At 38.4% G+C, this 21,817-nt stretch overlaps 1 protein-coding gene across 2 annotated transcripts in view; it reads right to left on the reverse strand.

Annotated features, from left to right (window-relative positions):
* ZSWIM6 (zinc finger SWIM-type containing 6) overlaps positions 1-21,817 on the reverse strand; it is a 106,669-nt gene that overhangs the window by 45,228 nt on the left and 39,624 nt on the right. For both annotated transcript variants that reach the window (XM_058044348.1, XM_058044347.1), the window contains exon 2: positions 1,155-1,511. In XM_058044348.1, coding sequence (XP_057900331.1) covers positions 1,155-1,511 — 357 coding nt within the window. The remainder of the gene's footprint in view (positions 1-1,154; positions 1,512-21,817) is intronic.

Raw genomic sequence — 21,817 nt, forward strand, 5'->3', positions numbered from 1 at the left:
CAGTGCCAAAAAAGACCACTGCTCCTGAAATCCACTTTCTCACAGCACCACCTGTCTGTGCCCGTTAGGGTCACAGAAGCACAAGCAGAAAGTTTAAGCTGCAGATAAATCCTCTTATTAAAACGACTGGGTTTTTTCTGCCTACACTATAACATACACATGGTTTTCTTTATCCTAATATTAAACATCTTGATTCTGTTTGTATTGCAATTTCTTTGAGTAATGGTCACACCTCAAATATTTAACACAAGAGCTGTTCCTGTCAATGAAACAAAAAAGAAAAGAAGATATTTTTAGGTATTAGGTAACTTACTCTTTTCCCCTAAGTTGCCCTTATACTTACAGCCCTGGCCACCCGAGAGGATGTTTCTATCAGGTGACCTTACAGGAACACAGGACTCCAATAAAACTAGCTGGGTCACCTCAAACCCACAACTACCTACTCTCAGTTCAGCAGGGTCCACAAAAACGCCATGTCAGAAGCCTCAAGTCCAACTCAGAACACTTTAACAAAAACAAGTTGTCCACAGCAAAGAATAGCCATTAAAATCATGTGTAGCAGAGAGAGCAGGAAAGATCAAGATCTTAGCTATGCTGTAACTGCTGCAGCACCAACAGGAAAAAGCACTGAAATGCAGTTTTTATGTTTCTTCTGACACCATATATAAACCAAATCCCAAAACTTATTAGAACTATATTTAATGAATGAAATAACTGTAACATCTACTTGCTTTTATGTTTTGTTGTTAGAACAAAATTCCACAATCAAAGTGTCAGAAAACTAGTACAAAGAACAAAATAACAAGACACCACTGGTAAGCTGATAAAGAGTTCCGTTAAGCAATATGGCTATACAAAGAACACCACTACTCAGTTTTCACTAGCTGGAAAACAAGCATGAAGCAGGTTATTCACTTATTAACTGAACTGCAGAAAACGTCAAGCTCATTGCTTGTGAGTTCTTTTCTCTATTCCAAAGAGCACCATTTTCTAAATATCTCAAAATGAAGGTTCAGTAGAAGAATGCTCTTTAGTAGACACCAGAATAATTCAGCACGGAAGACCACTAGGCAGGTCACGCTCCTGAATGTACAAAAAAAAGCTCAAAACCTATGAGGAAATGAAACAAAAGGAAGGACAAGTATCAAACTCACCATGGACTTGATTGATTTCTGAATTCTGAGAAAGGATTTCATCTGCTAATTTTTGAGCAGTTGGCAAAACTTCTGTGTGGTGTACTGTGATCAAATACTGCACAAATTTTTGTAGTTGGTCTCTGTTCATTTGAAAGAGTGTCTCTGAAATGGGAAGATGCAGTTTGACCTGATCTGGCTTGCGGATCCGGTATAAAGAGAGCGCCACAACATGGGCACAGTAAAATATGTCCTTGTTTCCACAGCTACAGGTCACTGAGGTAATCTTGCAACGATCAAAGCTGATAGCTACATTGCAAACAGTTTCTGGCTCCGATTGCATTGCAGGTTCTGTTACTGTGCCACTCAAGTGGAAACCTGTACGGGAGGGGAAAAAGAAAACTTAATGATACTGTAAAATACTATATCTCATTATCAAGGAAGTTTTCTTAATGAAAAATTATACATCTCAAAGAACTTTCTTCAATTACAAATATGATTAATCCTTTTTTCCATACATACCTCTTTCATCTCAAATAAATCAAAAGGGGAATAAGAAGTTAGTTTATATGCCCTCTGCCATACCCACAACATTCACAGAAGCTTGACACCAAGAGAACTATTTATTTGGTAAATGACAGCTGCAGAAGCAGACCAACATCCCATCAAAACCAACATGAAGCTACTCAGTAAATTGGCAGCAAATTTCCAACTCCCCCCCCCCCCCCCCAGGGAGCCTGCAGCACGTACCAGCAAATTTAAGCTTTCTCTCAATAAGTGAGAAGGAAGTAGTGCACTCTAGTGGCATGAACTCAGGTTCTAGCTCAACTCCAGCTGACTCACTGACAAGTCACATATCTTCCTTGCTTTCGCTTCTCCCTCCACTGAGCTCATGTTAATGCTCACCATCACCCAAGTGATCTAGCAGAATGGCTATGTTTGTGCAGCATTTCGAACACGGAAACTGCTGCAGTTACCAATACACAGCAAGCCAGACTTGTAATCCTCAATGAGACACATAAGCACTGTTCCAGATGCATATGCAGTGTGCATTCTGGTCCTGTTTTTCCATCAGCATACTAAAGCACAAGGCATAAGACCTAGGTCTGTGTGTATTTTAAGAAGACACAGTATATCCTAAGCAAGATGCTTCCTTCAGCAAATACACCACATGTCAGCACAGCACAAGGTCTCAAATGCTGAAGATTCAACCTAAACCCACCTGTCTGTCCAACATCAAGGCCCAGGCTTGGCTCTCAACGCTTTATCACTGAATACCAGAATAAGGGGGTTTCTTTTTGATTTTACGTAAGCGCAATATTGATTTCAGCTCAAGCATTAATTCAGAGACACAGACACAGGGCAATGAAGCTGAATTTCATATGCTGCACCAGCACTAGATTTGGGAAATCCATACACAATCTGAGATAGATACATTTAAGGTGTTATATAACAAATACTTACAAAGGAAACAATATGAACCCACACTCCCCCAATGTTAAAAAATTTATCTAATATTCCTGAAATACCAAAGAAGTGTACTGCAGGAAGCATTATCACATGAAAATTAGACATGGGGGGAGAGGGGGAAGCAATATATACATAGCTCTAATCCAAAATGCGCCGTCCCAAACCAGTTTTAAAAAACTCTATATCTTACAGGCAACAAAAGGAAAACCCTTTATTTTTTCCATTTGTTTATACTGTATGTTTCAGAGCAGGTTATGCAGTTAGCAGCACTGCAGTACTCTCATACTCTACCCTGAAGACAGTCATATGCACACACTAGCATTGACTTTGCAATGGGATGTTTCCCAGGTAGTTAGGAGTCGAGGCTGAAGTGCAGAGAGAAGAAAGGCATTGGATGAACAAGACCAGGATCAAGCAGTATTCTTGCTCCCACTCACCCCTTGTTAAGAGAAAGGGAGTGGAAGTGCCCCTCACATCAGGGCACTTCCTTTTGTTTTTTTAAGTAGTCACAGTGTTTCTTTAAGTGCCTACTCTCAAAAGAAAGCCTTTGTAAAAGTTTAACCAGCTCTATCTATTTCTGGTTCATTCTCAGTAAGTGGAAGTTGGATTGATGGTCCCAAAGAAACTGCATGCGAGATAATTTTAATTCCACTTTCTTGTGCAGCATACATAAAAAAACCATCTATAATCCATGAACTGAGGAAACGTCTAACACTTGAACACAGAAAGAGCCTGACCCTACTCCTTCCTACTCTTTGTATTTTAAATATCTGGACTTCTATTAAATACAGTAGAAAAATGCCCAATGAAAGCTTTTCTGTTAAACTGATGCAAAATAATAAAAAAACAGCTACTCTAACAACATTACCAATTTCAATTCATCAGTATATTGTTCAAGCATTCAAAAAAGCTAAAACCCTCTTGGAAACATGGTCTCCAGAAATATTCAGAGTTAAGAGCAGGCCTGCTCTTAAATACCTGCACTGCTTAGATACAAACACAGGTCATGGGTCCCTCTCCACTGGGGCTTTTGATTAAGAATTCATATCACAAGCATCAAATTTTAGAAACACAGATACTGGTCTAAACAATGACAGTGCTAATACAGTCACCTTACTTAACCTAACCTTCTTAACTTACTGGGAGTTTAAACAAATTAAACACCTGCTGCTCTTGCAGGCTAAAGACGTAGAAGCTCTGTATTAACTATCGCACTAAGATAAGTATCCTAATTATGAAACACTGTTCTATTCCTCTTTATCTGTTTGTATTTTTAAAGAAATTGTTGTTAATACATATGACCTTTAAAAAGTTTTAACCACGTCAGAAAAACCAATTCATGAAATTTCAGCTCAGAAGCAGTGGTAAGGCTGTTGTAATTTAACCTACCAGAAATCAAACGACACTTTTACCACTGATCCTCAACATTGCAGAGTACTGAACACATAGCTTTAATTCTTTTTAGCCTAATCATCTAATATTCTCCTACTAAAGTATGGAAGGCTGGAACAAGTAAAAAGTTGATGCACTGTGCTTTGCTAGGAAGTGTACACCAGCAGTAACTTACAGCCTGTCAAGAAGCAAGATGTTTCATGCTCCTCGAAAAAAACAAACGGATTTACCTACGTGGGGACTTGGAGAAAATGATATTTCACTAACAGGTCCAAAGGAGCAGAAAAGGTCTCCAGCAAAAAACTGCAAGCCCTCACTCTAAACAAGTACTTTCCTTCAAAGGAAAATTTCTTTTACCCAAAGTTACAGAACCTTTGTTAGAAATATTTATTCATTCCAAACAACTCCAGGAACAATTATATTTCACTTTTTAGTTAGAGAGCTCATTCATTATTAAAGACAACAAAAGTGTTGCCGGCAGAAAAGTGTATTCACTACAGAAGCTATTTACAGAACAGTCACATTTCACCTTTTCCTTTAGCGGTGGTAGTTTGAAACATTTTTCAAAATATGTTCTCAAAACAGCTTGTGATCAGTAACTCAAGCTCAGCTAACATGTCCAATGCACAGAGACTTTGCACTCTGCGAAAATGTGTTTAGAAAAGCAGCTGAAGCACTACATATAAACTAAAATTGCTTCTGTTGGACACTCACTTCAAAAACACCTCAGTGTTATTTAATAGCTAATAAAATAGCATTCTCAGCTGTCATACTTTTGGAAGGGAACGGTGCCAAAGTACCATTACGAAGAAAGCATTTAAAAGTCTGTGATTTTTATAAAGCAACTTTTGCCAAATCTGCTAGACAGCATTCTGTTGACCAAAAATATTCTGGGACTTTAAAGCCACCTGAAAATTGGAAATTCACACTATTACAATGTAGTACTTGCCAGCACAAGGATATATGCCTGTCATAACAAAAACATCCACCACTTGAGAGTAAAACAAAAGCAAGTTCAAACTATAACACACTAAGGAGTATGAAAAAACTGTCATGTGTCATGTGAAGAAGCAGCAGCAGGTAGGCTTTTGGTTACTCAAGCCAGAAGCAAAGTTTGAAATACTGAGTCTCACTACCTCATAGGATAAGTAACAAAATTACTGCACCAAATAAACATCATTAATGACATCTCATGAGCTTAATTCATCTCTAATGACAGTGTTAAAAAGCATCATGCTTAATAGGCCCAAGTCCAAAGAGACATTTTGAAAACATATAGACTGAAATGAACAAGAACTATCAGAAGTAGCCATGTAAAATGCTGGGGGTGGTGTGGTCTATGTCTCTGTGCATGCTCAGTCAATAATTCCAGTGGCTAAAAAAACAAACAAACAAACAAAAAAAAAACCAACCAAAAAAAACAAAACAAAAAAAAAACCCAAAAAGTAAGTTTGTACTTGCAAATCAGGGATTTAATTGAAACACATGCATAGATCACTACTGGGTGTTTATCTTTAACAGAAAATATAAAAATACCAGAAAGGGGTTAGAGTAATACCCCAAAGCTTAAAAATGGTTCTCTTGATTAGCTTTCTGTCATGTAGCTTTTGACAACATTGTCCATGCCTCATCCACTATGTACACATTCTCCTAAAATCAGGAAGTATACTACCAGCTATATCTGGAAATTAATGTTGTCCTTAACATTGATTCACTGACTCTTTTCCCAAGTATACATACTGCCTGCAGGTCAGGAACACACAAGAGCTGTTCTACTTTCACAGAAGAGGCCACCAGATTAAGTTACTGAGAAAAAAACAGAAGAACTACGTTTTCTGTTGTGGGATCTGGGTAATTCAGTGCACAAGACCTATACAGGCACCTCCTCTGCACAAAACTTTACATTGGTTATCAGAATTGTACTCTCTGTCTTTAACAATCTTTAAAATAATTTGCAGACCTACCAGCTCACATTTATCCAGACTGCTATATTACTTGGCAAACACATAATCACTGTGTAAAATGTAAACACCTCTGTTTCATCTTGCCTACCCAATGGCAATAGACAGAAAAGCTTCTAGAAAGTAGCTTCCAACCCTGCCCATCAGTTACCTTTTCATCCTTATATCAGTGGTTACATTTTTTCCCCAAGACAAGAATAACTCTAAACAATATTCAGCTTATTCAAATTTTGTCTTTTTAGAAGTGTTTTTCCCTTTGCAATGGTAAAGTAGCATCCTTCATTCAATTCTGCCTCAACATTGGAACCTACATTCTGACTCTAAGAACAGATCAACAATGCACTTTGAAATTATTACAAAATCAAAACTTTGCATGCCACCTTAGCCTGAAGCTAATTTTAACAACCTTTTCATAAAACAGAGAAAATATGATTTTAAATGAAAAATATTCACCATCATACCTTGAAACATGCCAATACAAAGATATTAAGGAGTTAGAAAAGAAATTAAGAACAATACACAAGATGTTTACTATTTCTGATCAACGCATAGGGTATGGACAAACTTACCTTTTGACATCACCCATAATAAAACTGGCATTACCTCTGCACCCAAACACTAACAGAGGATCTGTCTCAACTAACCACTTGGATTCCACAACTCTCTTTCATAAAGATAATAATCAGGGCTTGGCATTTCACTACTTTTGCAAGCAAGACAATGGGAATAGCGTTAAGTCCATGCCCACAGGACACCGACAACCTGAAGGTTCACTAGCACTGGCACACTTCCAAAAACATGCACAGTGCAACAGAAGCAGCCATAGTAACTTGAACAAGATTTATTGGTCCCAGCACTGAGTTCAACAGTTTTATTTTAAAACACCAATCTTCTATGTCTCCCAGCCCAAACCTCAAAGTCTGACAAATGGTCAACTAATTATGTCTGTTAGACAAAGGCCTCTACTAACCCTCCAAGCCAACTTTGGTCCTATCTCTGCTACTCAAAAGCAGACACATATCACTGCAGCCCAAGTAGGAGTCATGGATGACTGTGTATAAATCCATCCAAATTACTCTTCCTTAAAAGAAGGAAAGGCTGTGCAAACAGCAAGTAACACAGGAAAATGCCTTCCACTACCCAACACCTATATCAGATCTGGATTGGTTTAAGACAGATGGAGACTGCCACAGCTCACGCTGTCTGGAACAAAACATGTACCAAACGAACATGGCCTGAAGGGCCTCTCAAGGTCTCACTGCTATCCCTGTGGTTAAACAACTTGCAACCCACCCCACAGGAACACCACACAAACCAAGGAATGGCATTCTCATCAGCACTGCTCACACAGCCTCATATCACATCTCTGCAAAACCTGAAAGTTGTCTGCACTTCAACTCATTTTATACAGATATAGTCAAGCCTATTTGAGGTGTTTGTAAGCATTAAGCTTTGTAGACAAAGGGAAATAGCAAAGCCTTGGTAAAAGAAAGAGATGTATTTAGAATGGTGCTTTCTAGACAGCAGCAACAGAGCTTTCCTCTAGCACAGTGATGCTCGACTGTGATCTAGGATGCTGTGGCAAATGACATTATGGCTCACAAAGCAGAAGCAGAGATGAAGCAGACGAGTCTCCTCTGATAAAGGCCAAACACAGTGCCAAGAATCACTGAACTGTCAGTGCTGATAGTCTTGTCAAGTCACAAGGCTAGCAATCCACGGCTGCAGGTCACCCTCTCTCAGGTATACAAATCGAGCCGTTTCATTGGTTTGTTGTTTGTTTTTCATTTTGGTTTTGTTTTCCGGTTTTGCCATGTTGTTTTGTTTTCCAAGGCCATCGGTTTGAAAGCAACTATGCTACGAGTTTAACAGCTCCTCCCTTAGTACCACATATCCTGAGAGCACAAAAAAATCTCAGTGTGAGGCTGGAAACCCCAAAGCTGATGGACAGCTAAGTACAGTTTACTGTAAGAAACCAGCAGATAGGAGATTTATTTATACACATGACATTTTTTCAAATAATATAACACACAAAGATCATGTGACAGCAATTTACAACAACAATGTGAAGAAATCATACTCTTTGTAGAAGGTGGGCAAATCAACATTTTAAATTTAGAACACATGGAATACTGTAATCCTCAAACTTTTGAGGGAGACTTAATAGCCTAGCTGAGGTGAGAGGAACTGAATGGATCTGTCATACAGCAGCTTTTTACAGCAAAACAGAAATCACAGTCATCAAAACTACTCTGATTCTGAATAAAAACTGGAAATAAATTTAAATTAAGGCAAGAGTAACAAAAGGGTAATAGACACTCAAGAAAGCTGCAAGAAGTGCGAGCTTTTAACGTGCCATGATGTCCAGATCACCTACCCAACGTACCCTTACCTGTAACGTAAGGTTACATTACCTAATGTAACCTTAACTGTTTATAGGTAAATTTTAATAGAATATGAATGTACACCAACATCACACTCAAGTTTACATTTATCCATAACGAGGGCTAGAAACAAGAGGTTAGGAGGGACCACTAATCTACATTTGAATTTTGATAAACAAACCTTCCCTCTGCTCTCAAACTTCACAGGCCTGTGTTTATGGCAAAGGGAAACGCTTGAGACAGGAGAACGCGCTGACAGTCTACAGGGAGCTGCACGCTGAGAATACACTGAGAGTGCCTAAGAACAAGGACTGACTACAACCACTCCTCACAGGATCAGTGCACAGGTACTTGTTACTAGCTTCCGAGGAGGAATTCACTCCTGCTGTGATGGGGAGAAGCTGACATCTTTCCTTCAATCACCAGGCAGCAGAGTTTCCTCTCATAGCCCAAGGTATCCATTGCACAAGATGACACCATTTCAGCTATTATTACAACTTTGGATTTTAATCATGCGTGCAGAGAAAAACTATTATTACTTGCTAGGGCACAAGTAAAATATCACATATAAGAAAGTGACTGCAAATGACTAAGAGCAACAAAACTGAGCAGACTAAACCTCTCATTAAAATATCCTTAAAGCCTAACAAGAAGTAGGCTGCTCCTGCATTCAAAAAGGTAAATATTCAGAGACTTTCAGTTATTTTGAACAACTCCCTTGCCTGTCAAATAGACAGAATGTGATTGGTTTTTAAAGTTACTATTTACTACTTTACTGCTAACAGCAGAAGTTTTTGGTATTGTATGTCAACAGTTAAGGTTTATCTTCAACTACAAATCGCCTGTCCCCACCAAAAGAAAATAAAGAGAAATTAAATTACCTGAGACCGAAGAAAGCCTTCAGCAAGACCTACTCATTTAAAAGGAGGAGAAAGAGGACAAAGTATAACAACTTTTTCTTTTTTTTTTTTAATTCCCCTCTGCCCTATCCACATTCTTTATGGCTGCTATCACGTGTTCTTTGCTTATGTTACACAGATTATCTCAGCTTCACTTTATTGTCCAAAGTTAGTGTCCATCCTAATTAGCAAAGCATTAGCAATAGCTGTCTACATGTTTTTCAAGGACAAACTGAATTTGACTAACATAGGCCACAACATCAAAAACCTCAACAGAAGATTTAGGAAAGCAATTTGGAAAAACTAAAACTTACATCCTGTTTGACTCATTGCTTAATCATCAGGAAAAACTGGGGTTTTTCTTACCTGGTAATGACTTACATTACATTACATGGTAATGACTTAATAAAATTTGTATTTGTTAATTGGAAGTAGATAAAATCCTAAAAAGGAAGATGACAGAAATCACTGATATAAACTTTGAAAGAAATTTTTGAAATACTAGAAAATTACTCCTTCATGGAAAGAGTGTGTCTGGATTTCCACAGCCATATTTATAGTTCGAAAAACCCAGCCCAGGATATCTGAAACACAGACATCCTGCAGTAAAAGGTACTTAGGTCGTTTCAACAACAGAAAACATTTAACTGATTGAGTAATTTAAGACTGCACTCAGTTCAAATCTAGGCTATGAAAAAGCACAAGCCAATGTAGTTTTGAATCTAAACTGACCTTCCATCAGGAAATGTTGTAATTTGCCTAAAAGAGGAAACTACCACTCCCTACTAACTGTGGAATAAATAATTTTCTTTTGTTTAAAAAGGGGGGGGGGGGGGAAGAGCTCAGTGATGCACTTCTGCCAAATGAAAAATGGCACTAAAAGTCACAGAATGTAAGAGAAACCCTTTCTTTATGGCCATTATCCTGTTTTTGTAATTGTATACAAAATATTCACAATGACAAACATTCACAATGTTTTATTCTTTATTTTTCCTAAGAAATGCTGATGATCACTGCAGGAGTCAGGTTGTTCACTGAACTGCTATTTTATCAATAATCAAAGCAGAGGAGAAAACAAAAAAATAGGCTTTTAAGTGTGAAAACAACAGTCACTAAGTAGGGCTTTTAGAAGGGCTCAATTTATTTTGGACTATAAATTTTACAAGAGAAAGGTATTCAGTAACTTTATCTGGTCACCAGAGCCATTACAAAGGATTCCAGCAAAAATGAAGTACAAGAGAGTACTTCCTGAAAAAGCAAGAGAGAAAAAGCCATGAAAACCATAGTGTTGAAAGAGTTCCAGAACTGAAGTCTAGAAATCCACCAATATCACAAGTGAGTCACCCTTCCATGGCTGAAGCCAATACTGGTGAAAGCTTTTTTTTTTTTAGCTCTTGAGGGCCAACTGCAGTAGAGTCACAAATGAGGACTGGAATCCAAAAAATACTACTGTGATAACAATAAAAGTGTTTTAAGGAAAAGGTCAGAAAAGGTCACTTGTATTACAAACCAGAACATCCTTGATAACACTGGCTTACAGCCTAAGCCCACACAAGTTGACATCCTGTATGAAATCAGGTTCTTGTCGTTCACACTTTTTCCATACTGTTGCTAAGTCAGATCCTAATCCATTTCCCTCAACTGAATCCATTTCAATCATTGTTCAATAAAATCAAATCAATATACAGTAGCCATAGCAAGTGCACCCCATTGCCAAAGCTGACTGGCAGGTCTTGCCATGGCAGTATTCCTCCATACTGACACACACCTCCTCTCTCAGACATAGGATGAAGAATGATAGGTTTCATGTACGAAAAACTGATTTCCAAAGGCAGCAAAAATTTTGAGTGTATGTTGCTGACATATCTGGTCATATTGATAAAATGGAAATGTGTGCTACCTCAAAGGAAGCAAAAAAAATATATTTCCAAGCCAGAATTGCTTAGCATTTTTGATTTCTGGGAGCTGTGTGCACAGCAAGGACTTGGAACAAGCAAGGGTAGGTGTGTGCAGACTGGAAAGCCCTACGAACATTTTAAGCAAACGTGAGCACATTCAGAGCACATGGCTGCTCCTCAAACAACACAAGACTAGTATGCAATTTTCTTTAAGATGAAGATGAGAAAACTACCCCATCCTCTAAAGCCACACACTACTTCTCCTTGAATTAGCAAGGCATACTTTTCTTCTTTTCAAAAGCCAAGAAGTTTTTTGGCAATAGTTAACTCTAACCTGCAGCCCTTGGAAGTTAAAAAAGTTGCACTTATTTTGACTGTTAATCAAAGGTTCTAGATAGTAAATCAGCATCTAACATGCATGCTATTCAAGCCTCCAGTAACATGCACAGTGTTAAACAATAAAAGACAACATAAGACCTTTATTTTCCTAATTCCTGCCCCACAGTCACAAAATCATAAAACTTTCTAGACATCAACAATGTGATAGTGAAAAGTCTGGAAAAGAAGGGGGATGAAGAACAAAAATCAGAACTGAACAAGATAGCAAAGCTTCCATGATAAAGTAAAGAAAGCAACCTAAGAAAGGAGAACAAATTTATACAGCAAAATACAATTTAATTTGTCATTTATTAAGCAAGTTACTGGAATTCTTCACATTTTATTTGAGCCTAAAGAGCAGGTTTTAGTAGTACATAAAATATCAGATTGACAAAAAAGCATGTCTGGTAACATAAAATATTTCTAACTTTCACTGACAAGCCAAGAAACATCTTAGGACGACCTTTCAACAGAGAAAAATGAAAAAATTACACCACCACTATAACTTATTTCACTTTTATAGTGCCATTCAGGAAGACATAAAAATAAACTGACAGAAAGGATGGGAAGTGTCTCTACCAGTAAGCCAAGTAACAAGCTGCTTTCATGAGACTTCTACAGTTTCTTGGTGTTTAACCTATCTAGGCTACAAGTATTTGTGATAAGCTGCCAGGTGGTGTACTTGTAGAGATGTGGTTAATGCCTTATTTTGTTAGCTTTGGTTGCCTACTAAAGTAGTGAAGAGCTAGACTTCCTGATGAACATGATACCCAAACCACAAGACTAAGAATACTGCTGAATGATTTGGTGACTCAATGTTGTGTGTGGATTCTACTTATCTCAAACCAGACAGTGCTCTTGTAGGGATACTAAATATCCTTTTACATGCAAGTCTCACGCCTACAGGGCCACCTTTTGCAATGATGAAAGGCTCTCTGTCTATGCTCTTAACTTTTAACATAACCTACCTAAATATAATTGGGAGGGGGGAAAAAAAGGGAAGATCACTCCAAGTTCTTGAAGAAGATCATGTCTATTTGGACTGTGAAACAGATCCAAGTAATGACAGAGACTGTCAGAAAAGCTGAACAGGAATCAGGCCTCTAGCATCAGTTGTTGATATTATTACTAAATTCCAGCTTAAACTAAAGTAAGACTAAATTCAGTGAGGCGCTGGATTATTAAACAACACCACTGTCACCTAAAGTTGTATTGTCACAGTCCATTTAAATAGATTACTTACGAATTAGTTTTCAGTGTTGCTCAATATACTTGGATTGAGAGACTTACTATTATTTGCAGTAGTTCTGCATCACAATAAGAGACAAAAACAGAGTAGTTAAATTCAATATCTGGCCTCTCTTACAGTGACAAAAAACCATAACATGAAAACTCAGTTTAAGAGTATCAGTATCTCAGTTTTAGCAAAACAAACTCAAATACTTCAAAAGTCAGGGCCCTTAAATAAAAGCAGATAGATTTATTTTCTTCATACTTGAAATCGTTCAAGAGAAATTTGAAGTATCTAGAAAGAATGTTCTCATCCTATCCCCTGCAACAACATTCCCATCCCTTTCTGCAAATGTCCCCTGCTTTCTCTGAGCAGAGTAATTTGAAGGAACACAACTGGATACTGTGTCAGACTGTCTGGATTTTAAAATTACAATGATGCCCAAAACAAGTTCATCCATACCCTCTTCAGACAAACAGGAAAGATAAGAAGTGTTTAACTAGCACTATGCTTCCAGAAAGTCAGTTATGATTTAGCTTATTTCATTTGCTGAGAAATGGTTAAAATAAATCATTCTCTATACCATGACAGACTATGTAGCAGGGATTACTGTTTCCTACATCTGGCTTTTCCAGTTTACTTAGTCAAACTGGAGGCTTCCCTCTCTGATAAGGAGTGAGACCGGTATCAGGAGCTACAAGCATTATCAGCAACTTCCTTAGAAATCTGTCTTTTCTCTCCGTCATCTGAATCTCTAGGTAAGAATGTGCCATATGCCCTATATGGTATCTCCTCCCTTTTTAAATTCCCCAAGCAAGTCTTCAAAGCTAAATTTACGATTCACAGACCTAGCTCGGTCCTAACAAGCAATGTGGATATTCTGAGGTTAAATGGGGTCAGTTTCCTACCTAAATATTTAAACATTACACTGACTGTTTTTAAAATACTTGGAGAAGTTGTAACAATGTCATCAATGAACCTGGAATACCCAGTTTGTTTGCCTCTGCTTACTCAGCAAGAAAATCCTGTTTCTCAGAAAGAAAACTCCTAGTTCTCACTTCCCACAAGACAAAGCCCATGAGCTGCACAAGTGCTAGCAGAATCTTTCAATCTGTGACCAACATTAATCAGATCAAAAAGCACACTCATATGCTTTGAAAGAGGGATGAGGGAATTCATTGCTCACCTCTCCAGTGTCAATTCTCCTGTACATGTTTGCTTAATTTTAATTGAGCTGCTGGTTGCACACATGGAAAAGAAGCAAAAGAAAAGCAGACATCTTCCATCCCTGATGAGGCACCTAAACCAATCACCATCTCACCCCTGCAATAGGTACTTCACATGCCCACTTGTTCCTCTGCCACAACAATTCCTCAATCTGAAGACAAACCGCTGAGCATCTGTGCTGGTTTTGGCTCAGTTAATTTTCCTAAGAGAACTGGGCTAGCATGGGCTATTATTTCAGATTTGCACTGGAAACAGTGTCGGTAACACAGGGATGTTTTAGCTGTTGCTGAGCAGTGCTCACACAGGGTCAAGGCCTTTTCTGCTCCTCACCGCACTCCACCAGCAAGGAAGCTGAGGGGCACAAGGAGCTGTGAAAGGACACAGCCAGGACAGCTGACCCCCACTGAGTACAGGGATAACCCATCCCATATGACATGATGCTCAGTATATAAAGAGATAGGAAGAAGAAAGGAAGAGCCATTTGGAATGATGGTGTTTGTCTGCCCAAGACACAGTTATATGTGATTTAGTCCTGCTTTCCTGGAGGTAGGTGAACATGTGCCTGCCTATGGGAAGGGGTGAATGAACTCTTTCTTTTGCTTTGCTTGTGTGTTTGGTTTTTACTTTACCTAAACTGTCCGCACCTCGATTCTCTCCCCTATCCCACAGGGAGCAATTGAGCTGGTGGCAGTGCCTCTGTGGGGCTTAGTTGCCAGCTAAGGCTAAATCATGACAGCATCCCTCTTTATGCATTTACCCCCAAGAGCTCAGAAATGTTACACCATTAAAAGCACATCTCAGCACATCCTGCTGGTTAGGGCTGCTGGAACACTCTACCCCTCCCCAATCCCCTCTGGTCTCTCATGCACTATCGAGCTGAAATTAGCTATTCATTACATGTGAAGGAGTCTCACATAGAGCGGCACCCTGCTGCTAAAGACTGCTATTTTACACGGCAATTCTGCACTACAGCATCTGCTACCTTACCAATATGTATATTTAATGCCACTGCACAATGTGCAGAATTATATGCTGTTCACTGCCTGTTTGTTCAGATATTACATGCTCGTAAGAAGCACTACTCCATTTGAAAAACACAGTATTTTTTTTTATTAGGTTTTCTCCCTGGTGTTCCTTGTAACAGAGCCGCAAACAAGAAGCTTGTGCACTACTCTAGACCAAAAACTCCCATGACTTGGTTGAGACAATCTTCTGGCCTGTACTAATAATATAATTTAGTTTATTTCCTGGGTCTCACTCCAGGCTATAGTTTTACATTGTTCCAATATGAAGGAAACTGGAAAGGGAATCATATCTTGACAACTGGTCAGATATGTATTCACACTGCTCCACTGGGAATATGAATACTCAGAGCAGTGGCCTTTGCAACAGATTTTGTTCTTTCTACTGAAAGACACTCAAAGAAGAAACATTAAGTTCCATCACACGCAGTTACTAATAATTTTGTTTACAGAGCAAAAGGAAAAATAATTTTGTTTACTACCTCAGAGGAAAAAAAAATAAAAATCAAAGTTTTAAACTAGAGGGTTTAGGAGTCAACTGTGGGACCAACATGTAAGGTGTATCATGTCCCACAGGAAAAAACTTCAGTATGCTCCTAGGTTGCAGTATGCTCATCTTAAGCAAATCTCATCAATCCTCCCCTACAACTAATTCAGGGAAAAGTGATTACGAATACAGCTATTCCAGGTGGCAAAATGATTGTCCATCTAGTATAGAAGGCAGTAGCATTACCATGTATGGTTGCCAGCTCAGATTTCAACTTGAATTACATACCTCCAAAGCAATCAAAGTATAGGAAATGAATGTACTCTGCATAACTGAAGTGATGCCCTCTGGGAAATACTACTTTAAATCTGATTTTGAGGAAGCGATAACCTGCTCTCTGTTGGAAAGCAAACATTAATTCAAAGCAAAGGAGATTACATTATTCTGAACTCAAGCTCAACTAGGCATTTAGAGTTATGCAGGTAGACATTTGCTCCAGAATTTGTCAGACCATTTTGAAGTTGGAAGGATTTGGGAGCTGTAACAACACTTAAGTGTACCCAGAGGATACTTATAAGAATAAAATTCTAACCAGTCCATTCTCCTTGTTATAAGCTACAAATAAATCTATAGATGAGGAAGGAGTAGCAGAGACAGTCCTTACTGGCCAAGCACAGCCTCAGTCTAGTCATTTCCTTTCTGCTAGGAGCATTCAATTGTCAATTAGCCTATTATTCTGACATGAAAGGTGTCCCAAGGCTTTCCCAACTGTCCTTTCTTTACAAAGTAGATGAGCTTCATTCCTATAAGGACAAAAAGGACTCCGATGGACTGGGCCTTTCTACTCACCCAATACATGCAAAAGCTACTCTGATGTGCAACTCAAACTCTGCCCAGAGAATTCTTGAGAGCTTGAGAGCATAAAGGTATCAGGAGGCTAACACAGGTTGGTTCCTGCAATGCACTGCTGATGGGAATAAGGATGGCAGAAAAGACTGCACCTGGAAGGAACTCCAGAAGTAAAGAACCAACATCTGCTCCTTACACACATATGCACACACGCAGCATTTGTATGCAAACAGAACAAGGGGAAAATTCTCAGTTAATCTTCTACATTTTGGGCTTACTTCAGACATTACACAAAGTAATAAAAGTATTTTCATTCTGTGTGCTGCTACTGGAATATACAAAGTTTCTCCTTCTAAAGCAGTAAGCTATTCAAAGAAACCAACAATACCTCACAAGATGAGGCAATGGTTCTCCTATTGATGAGGAAGGACCACCATCACACCTTGACATTTAGAAAGCACATGAAGGTGAGCAGAGTCAGTTTCTCAAGTTATGCCAGATTCAGAAAAAAACAAAAAATCTATTTCTTCTACCACATGTATATTTAACAAAGACATCCCCAGTGCAGCACCCACAGAGAGAAACAATTTGAATACCAAAATAATGAAGCAGAACCAAGACACTCCTAAAACAGACTAATATGTATATTTTTTTGATTAATCTACACAAAATTCATACAGCAGAAAATGAATTTGATTTTTTTTGCATGGGAAATTTACTATGATTTTCAAATACCCCTGCCAGGCATAAAACTGGCTAGAAAAAGAATTTTCTTTTTAAGAGTAAGCATGTCACCATCTGAACATTTTGTTTTGAAAGGTCAATGCAAATTATAAACCTTCTAGACCATGAAAAACAAGACAGCTAAAGAAGCCACCTTTTAAATTTCTGGAAATACGCTGAACAAAAAAAAGTAACTTGTCCATAGGAAGTAACTTTCATTCATAGGATCTATGACTGTAATGAAATGGTGGTTAATTAAGTAAAGGAATTAATACTTTTTAAATGCTCTACAATCTGACCAGGCTGAAAGAAATACTACTGTACTATATACCACTTGTAGTTATTCTTTCAGAGATCATATTGAAGCAGTACATTGACCTGAAAACAAACTACTTAAACAATTTCTTTCCCTAGTGTGATTACTTTAAGCACGTAAAAAAGCCTAATAAAGAGAGAACATTATCTTGAATTCACAGAGCTCCTAACTAAAGCTGTCCAGTAAGAAAACATCTTTCTTGAAACATCTTTCCTTCTTACTGTATTTTAAGGGTAAAGAAGAAAATTAGTACAATATCACTAAGTACCTGTGCCTTCAATGACATTATGAAGTTTGTTTTGCTCTATTCCTCAGAACTCAAAAGGCTTTGCTGGAAGGAAGGCTCTCATCCCAACGTTTTTGGATGCTGCACACCACTAGTCAGTACCACTTCAAAGGGCAGAGAAAAACCTTCTAACACACCAGAGGCAGTTAGCTAATGTTTGCAGCAACAGATTATTATTTCTACTCATAATCCACAAAAATCATCTGCAGAGGGTGGGGTGGCCAGAGTGATATATTTCTTCCTCTAACATGGATTGCACAGCATCCCATTGAGAAATGATGGTGAGAAGGCTCGACAGCAGAGTGGGCTAAGCCACAGCCAGGCTGACAGCTATACTGAAGAAATGCCTGTGCCCCTAGGCCCACATGCATCGGGCTGCAGCTGCCAAAACACTACTTCCTACTGGCTGCATTCTGACAAACAGAAGTCTGTATGGAAACAGTTTGCAGGGCAGACTGGCCCAGCTCAGATGAAGGACGTCTAGCACAGCAGAAGATGAACTAGCTTACAAAGAGAGGGAAAGAACCCACGCTGCCACTCGTGGAGGAGAGAGCAGCACAACCTGTGAGTAATGTCAGCCCCAAGAAGAGCAGTGCTCGAGGAACAGGCAGTCTAGACAGGATGGGGGCGGGGGGGGTAGGCAGCTTGCTTGCTCCAACTGTTCCACAATGCCGACTTTTCCCTTATCAAAAGCAGGGGAAGGGAGGGGAAAGAGACAGGCGGCCTTGCAGGAAGACCTATTCCACTTTTAAAAAAGGCAGAAAGAAGTCTGCCACCATTTATTTGTGCTACTTATTTCATGTCTTAGAAAAGGTGATCTGCTACTTAATAACTCAATAACTGCATTTTTCCATACACGGGTCACCAAGAACTGAATCCAATTCATTATCTCCCAGTAAGTCCGACTGTGTCTAAATTGATGCCAAGAACCTTCCAGTCTATAACTTACTTTCAGAAAGCAGACAGAACCACTAAGCTGACTGCTTTAATGCATGATAGAAAACAGTTACCCAACAGATTAAAAATGCAAAAAGACCAGCAAGCTACGTTAAGGATCTATGATCTGCCTATCATCTTCTCTCAAGAGCAGGTCTTCAGTCATACAGCAGCTAGACAAACGTACCAACTCTCAACCTTTCAATCAGGAAAATGCAACAGAGTAAGGGCAAGGAATAGATATATTGAATAATTTAAGTTTTCACAAATCCAGAAATTATTTGAACCACAGTATTTAACAGTTGCTTAAAATATGCATAACTAGGTTTGAAATAGTTATACTGATTTAGAGCACAAGCACATTTGTTTAAGTATAAGTAAACACAGTCTGACAGCAGTTTGGATCACCTATCAGAATGAATCAAGTACAAGTTTAATAAGCATTATTTGTATTCTACATAATAGTCTATGTGCTCTTTCAAGACACTACAATGATAACACATTTAAAAGTCTTTCACGGTGTGCTAAATCTATGGCACCTAGGAAAGCACAGCATATTCCAGTTAGATGCTTCCCAAACCACATCACTCGACTTTTTAAATATTACTGCCATCTGGCCACTAGGCTTTGTTTACCAAAACAGTAGCAGTGCACACATTTCTACAGCAGCTGTAATAAAAAAAGAAAAATAAGTAATGCCATTGGGTACTTCACATTAAAAAACTGAAAAGTCTAAAATTATTTTATCAAGCCAGTTACCATTGTACTCATAAAAATTAAATATAGGTAGCTTTGTGTTTAGCTGTATTTTCCATTTCAGTGCTTTAATGTTCTTCACCAACTCATTTGCCACTGGCACTCTCACAGTCCAAAAGTAACAGTGACTGAAGAACATGTGAAGAGCAAGTAAGAAAAATATATCTTGAATTTTCTGCAGTTCCAGTCTGGATAAGTACCAGTGCTACAGAAATGCAATGTGAAAATATATTTTCACATAGTAGTACCTCTGGTCATTCTTAGGGTACACAGCAAATCACAGACCCTTCTCAAAGAGAACCCAAAACCACACTGAAGGCACAGATTTATTCCAGGGGCTCTTCCCAGTGTCCAGGCTATAGTAAACAAAACAAATATTTAAATTATGACTAATCTGAAGCAATGCTCAATGAAAGCTGGGGAAGTCTGGGAACAGCGGGAATATTTAAATTGGAAAAGAGCCTGTGGGGTTTTTTTAACTATAGTACATTATATTAATCAGGTCTGGAAGCCACAAACCCAAGGTTCTTTGTGACTGAGTTGTCAAGGTTGCACAATAAACACTCAAGGTGAAGAAGCATTTTCAGCACTTTACTTTGAGGATATCTTATAGGTGTATGGCAGATCTTTAAAAAAAGGCTGTGGCCTCAGAGAGTAGATAAACTTTGGCTGGATAAAAGCCAATGATAGTATAATTACAGTAAGGTGTTTTTCCAAGTTCTGTTGTGCTGAAAACATCATCTAACACTCCATCGACATACTTATTCACTTCAGTACCTAAAAAACTAAATATAATAGAATCTAGCAGTTGCTTTAAGCAGTTGCTTTAAGTATGTATAACTCAAAGTTAAACAGTTGCACTAATTTAAAGCAAAAACACGTGGGTTTGTGTGCAAGAAAATACTGTCTGACAGCAACCTGGATCAGCAGCAAACTTTATAAGCTATAGGATAATTAAGAAGAATTGTTCATATTTATATCAATAAGCTCAGTTATGTGGTTTTGTCCTAAATGTTCCACTATGCACTCTGTATGGTTTCATACATGCATACACATTCCCTGTGGCAGTAACAGCTTGTTCCTACATCTGAACGAACACAGCAGATTATCAAGTGCTTTACAGCCCAGAACAGCTCTGCAGGCTGATCTTGCTGAGACTTTAGTAGAAGAGTCTTCGTTTTCCTCCAGAGAGCAGTATTTCTTGACTGACAAACTGTTTACATGTTGATGTCTTGAAAAAAAACAGTCTTTTTGGAAGCAATAGCTAGGCTTTTTTTCTCCTCTCTCTCAAATCACAGGCACTGAGGTTACCTGAGAAGTGACACGGTCCAATCTGACTCAAACAAGTACAGCACCTGGACAACTTTTAGCCTGATCTGACTTCAGTACTTTATAAAAGATTTCAGGCCGTAAGTACAGACTCTTCTTGCTAGGGATCAAACCAAAAGGATCTATGAACCACAAGCAACCAAAAAAAACTCAGTATCACATGGTAAGATCACACAATATGCATGGAAAACAGTGAATCCATCAAAGTTAAATAACTCTGCGAATGGATCCCCAAGTGTCAGGAAAGTTATCATTAGGGATTGTACATGAACCATCTAGTAACCCAAAGAGTGAAAGCAAGAAGGTAAATATTCTCATCTTATACACAACAGCTTTCAGAAGGTCATAAAAAATGAAGGAACCACATTAACTTTCCTCAAATACTTTCACAACAAGCTTTTCATCCCTAAGATAAAATAACACAAAAGATTCAAGCAACCAAATATTAATGAATAGTACCAATGTGATCCTGAGATGTTATGATACTGCTCACATGGTTGAATATTTGAAAATGACAGGTGCTGCATTCTCACATCTGTCTGTGACTCTTACAGCAGGCTTGTGCTGTACATAAACAAGGCCAATACAGGTAATACAGCAGAACATGCCAAGTAAACCTCTGAACAGATAAGTAATGGGAAAAAACAGTGAATTAAAGGACATATTTCAATTTCTGAAGTCAGAACAAATTCAATATTAGATATAGCTTTTTTTGTTGCTGATCACAGCTAGAACAGGCAAAACATATGGATAAACAAAAAGAGACAAGGTAAAAGAATTCCAACACCAGACTATTATTCTAACTCTACTTATGTCCTACAGAAAAAGCTTGTAATGTGATGCTTGCTTCAGAAACATGTCACTCTTCCAAGAGATTACTTTCAATTGTTACAAACACAGCTGGCAGAGAAAACTGCTATTAAAGTACCAACTTCCATTTATTTTCTTTTTGGATAGAGGTAGAAAAGAAAACATCATCTTGTACAAAGACATCTATTCTTCTAATATTGCCTTAGATCTTCCATCTTGACCTTTTCTGTCTTTATCTGGTAAAACTGATAATGACAGATTGTCATTGATGCACCAAGTGTTTTTCCTGTTCGTACAGTCTACACTTAATCACAGTTCCAGTCTCAATGA

Source organism: Melospiza georgiana, chromosome Z, assembly GCF_028018845.1.
Source record: "Melospiza georgiana isolate bMelGeo1 chromosome Z, bMelGeo1.pri, whole genome shotgun sequence".
In the NCBI taxonomy this organism is placed as follows: Eukaryota; Metazoa; Chordata; class Aves; order Passeriformes; family Passerellidae; genus Melospiza; species Melospiza georgiana.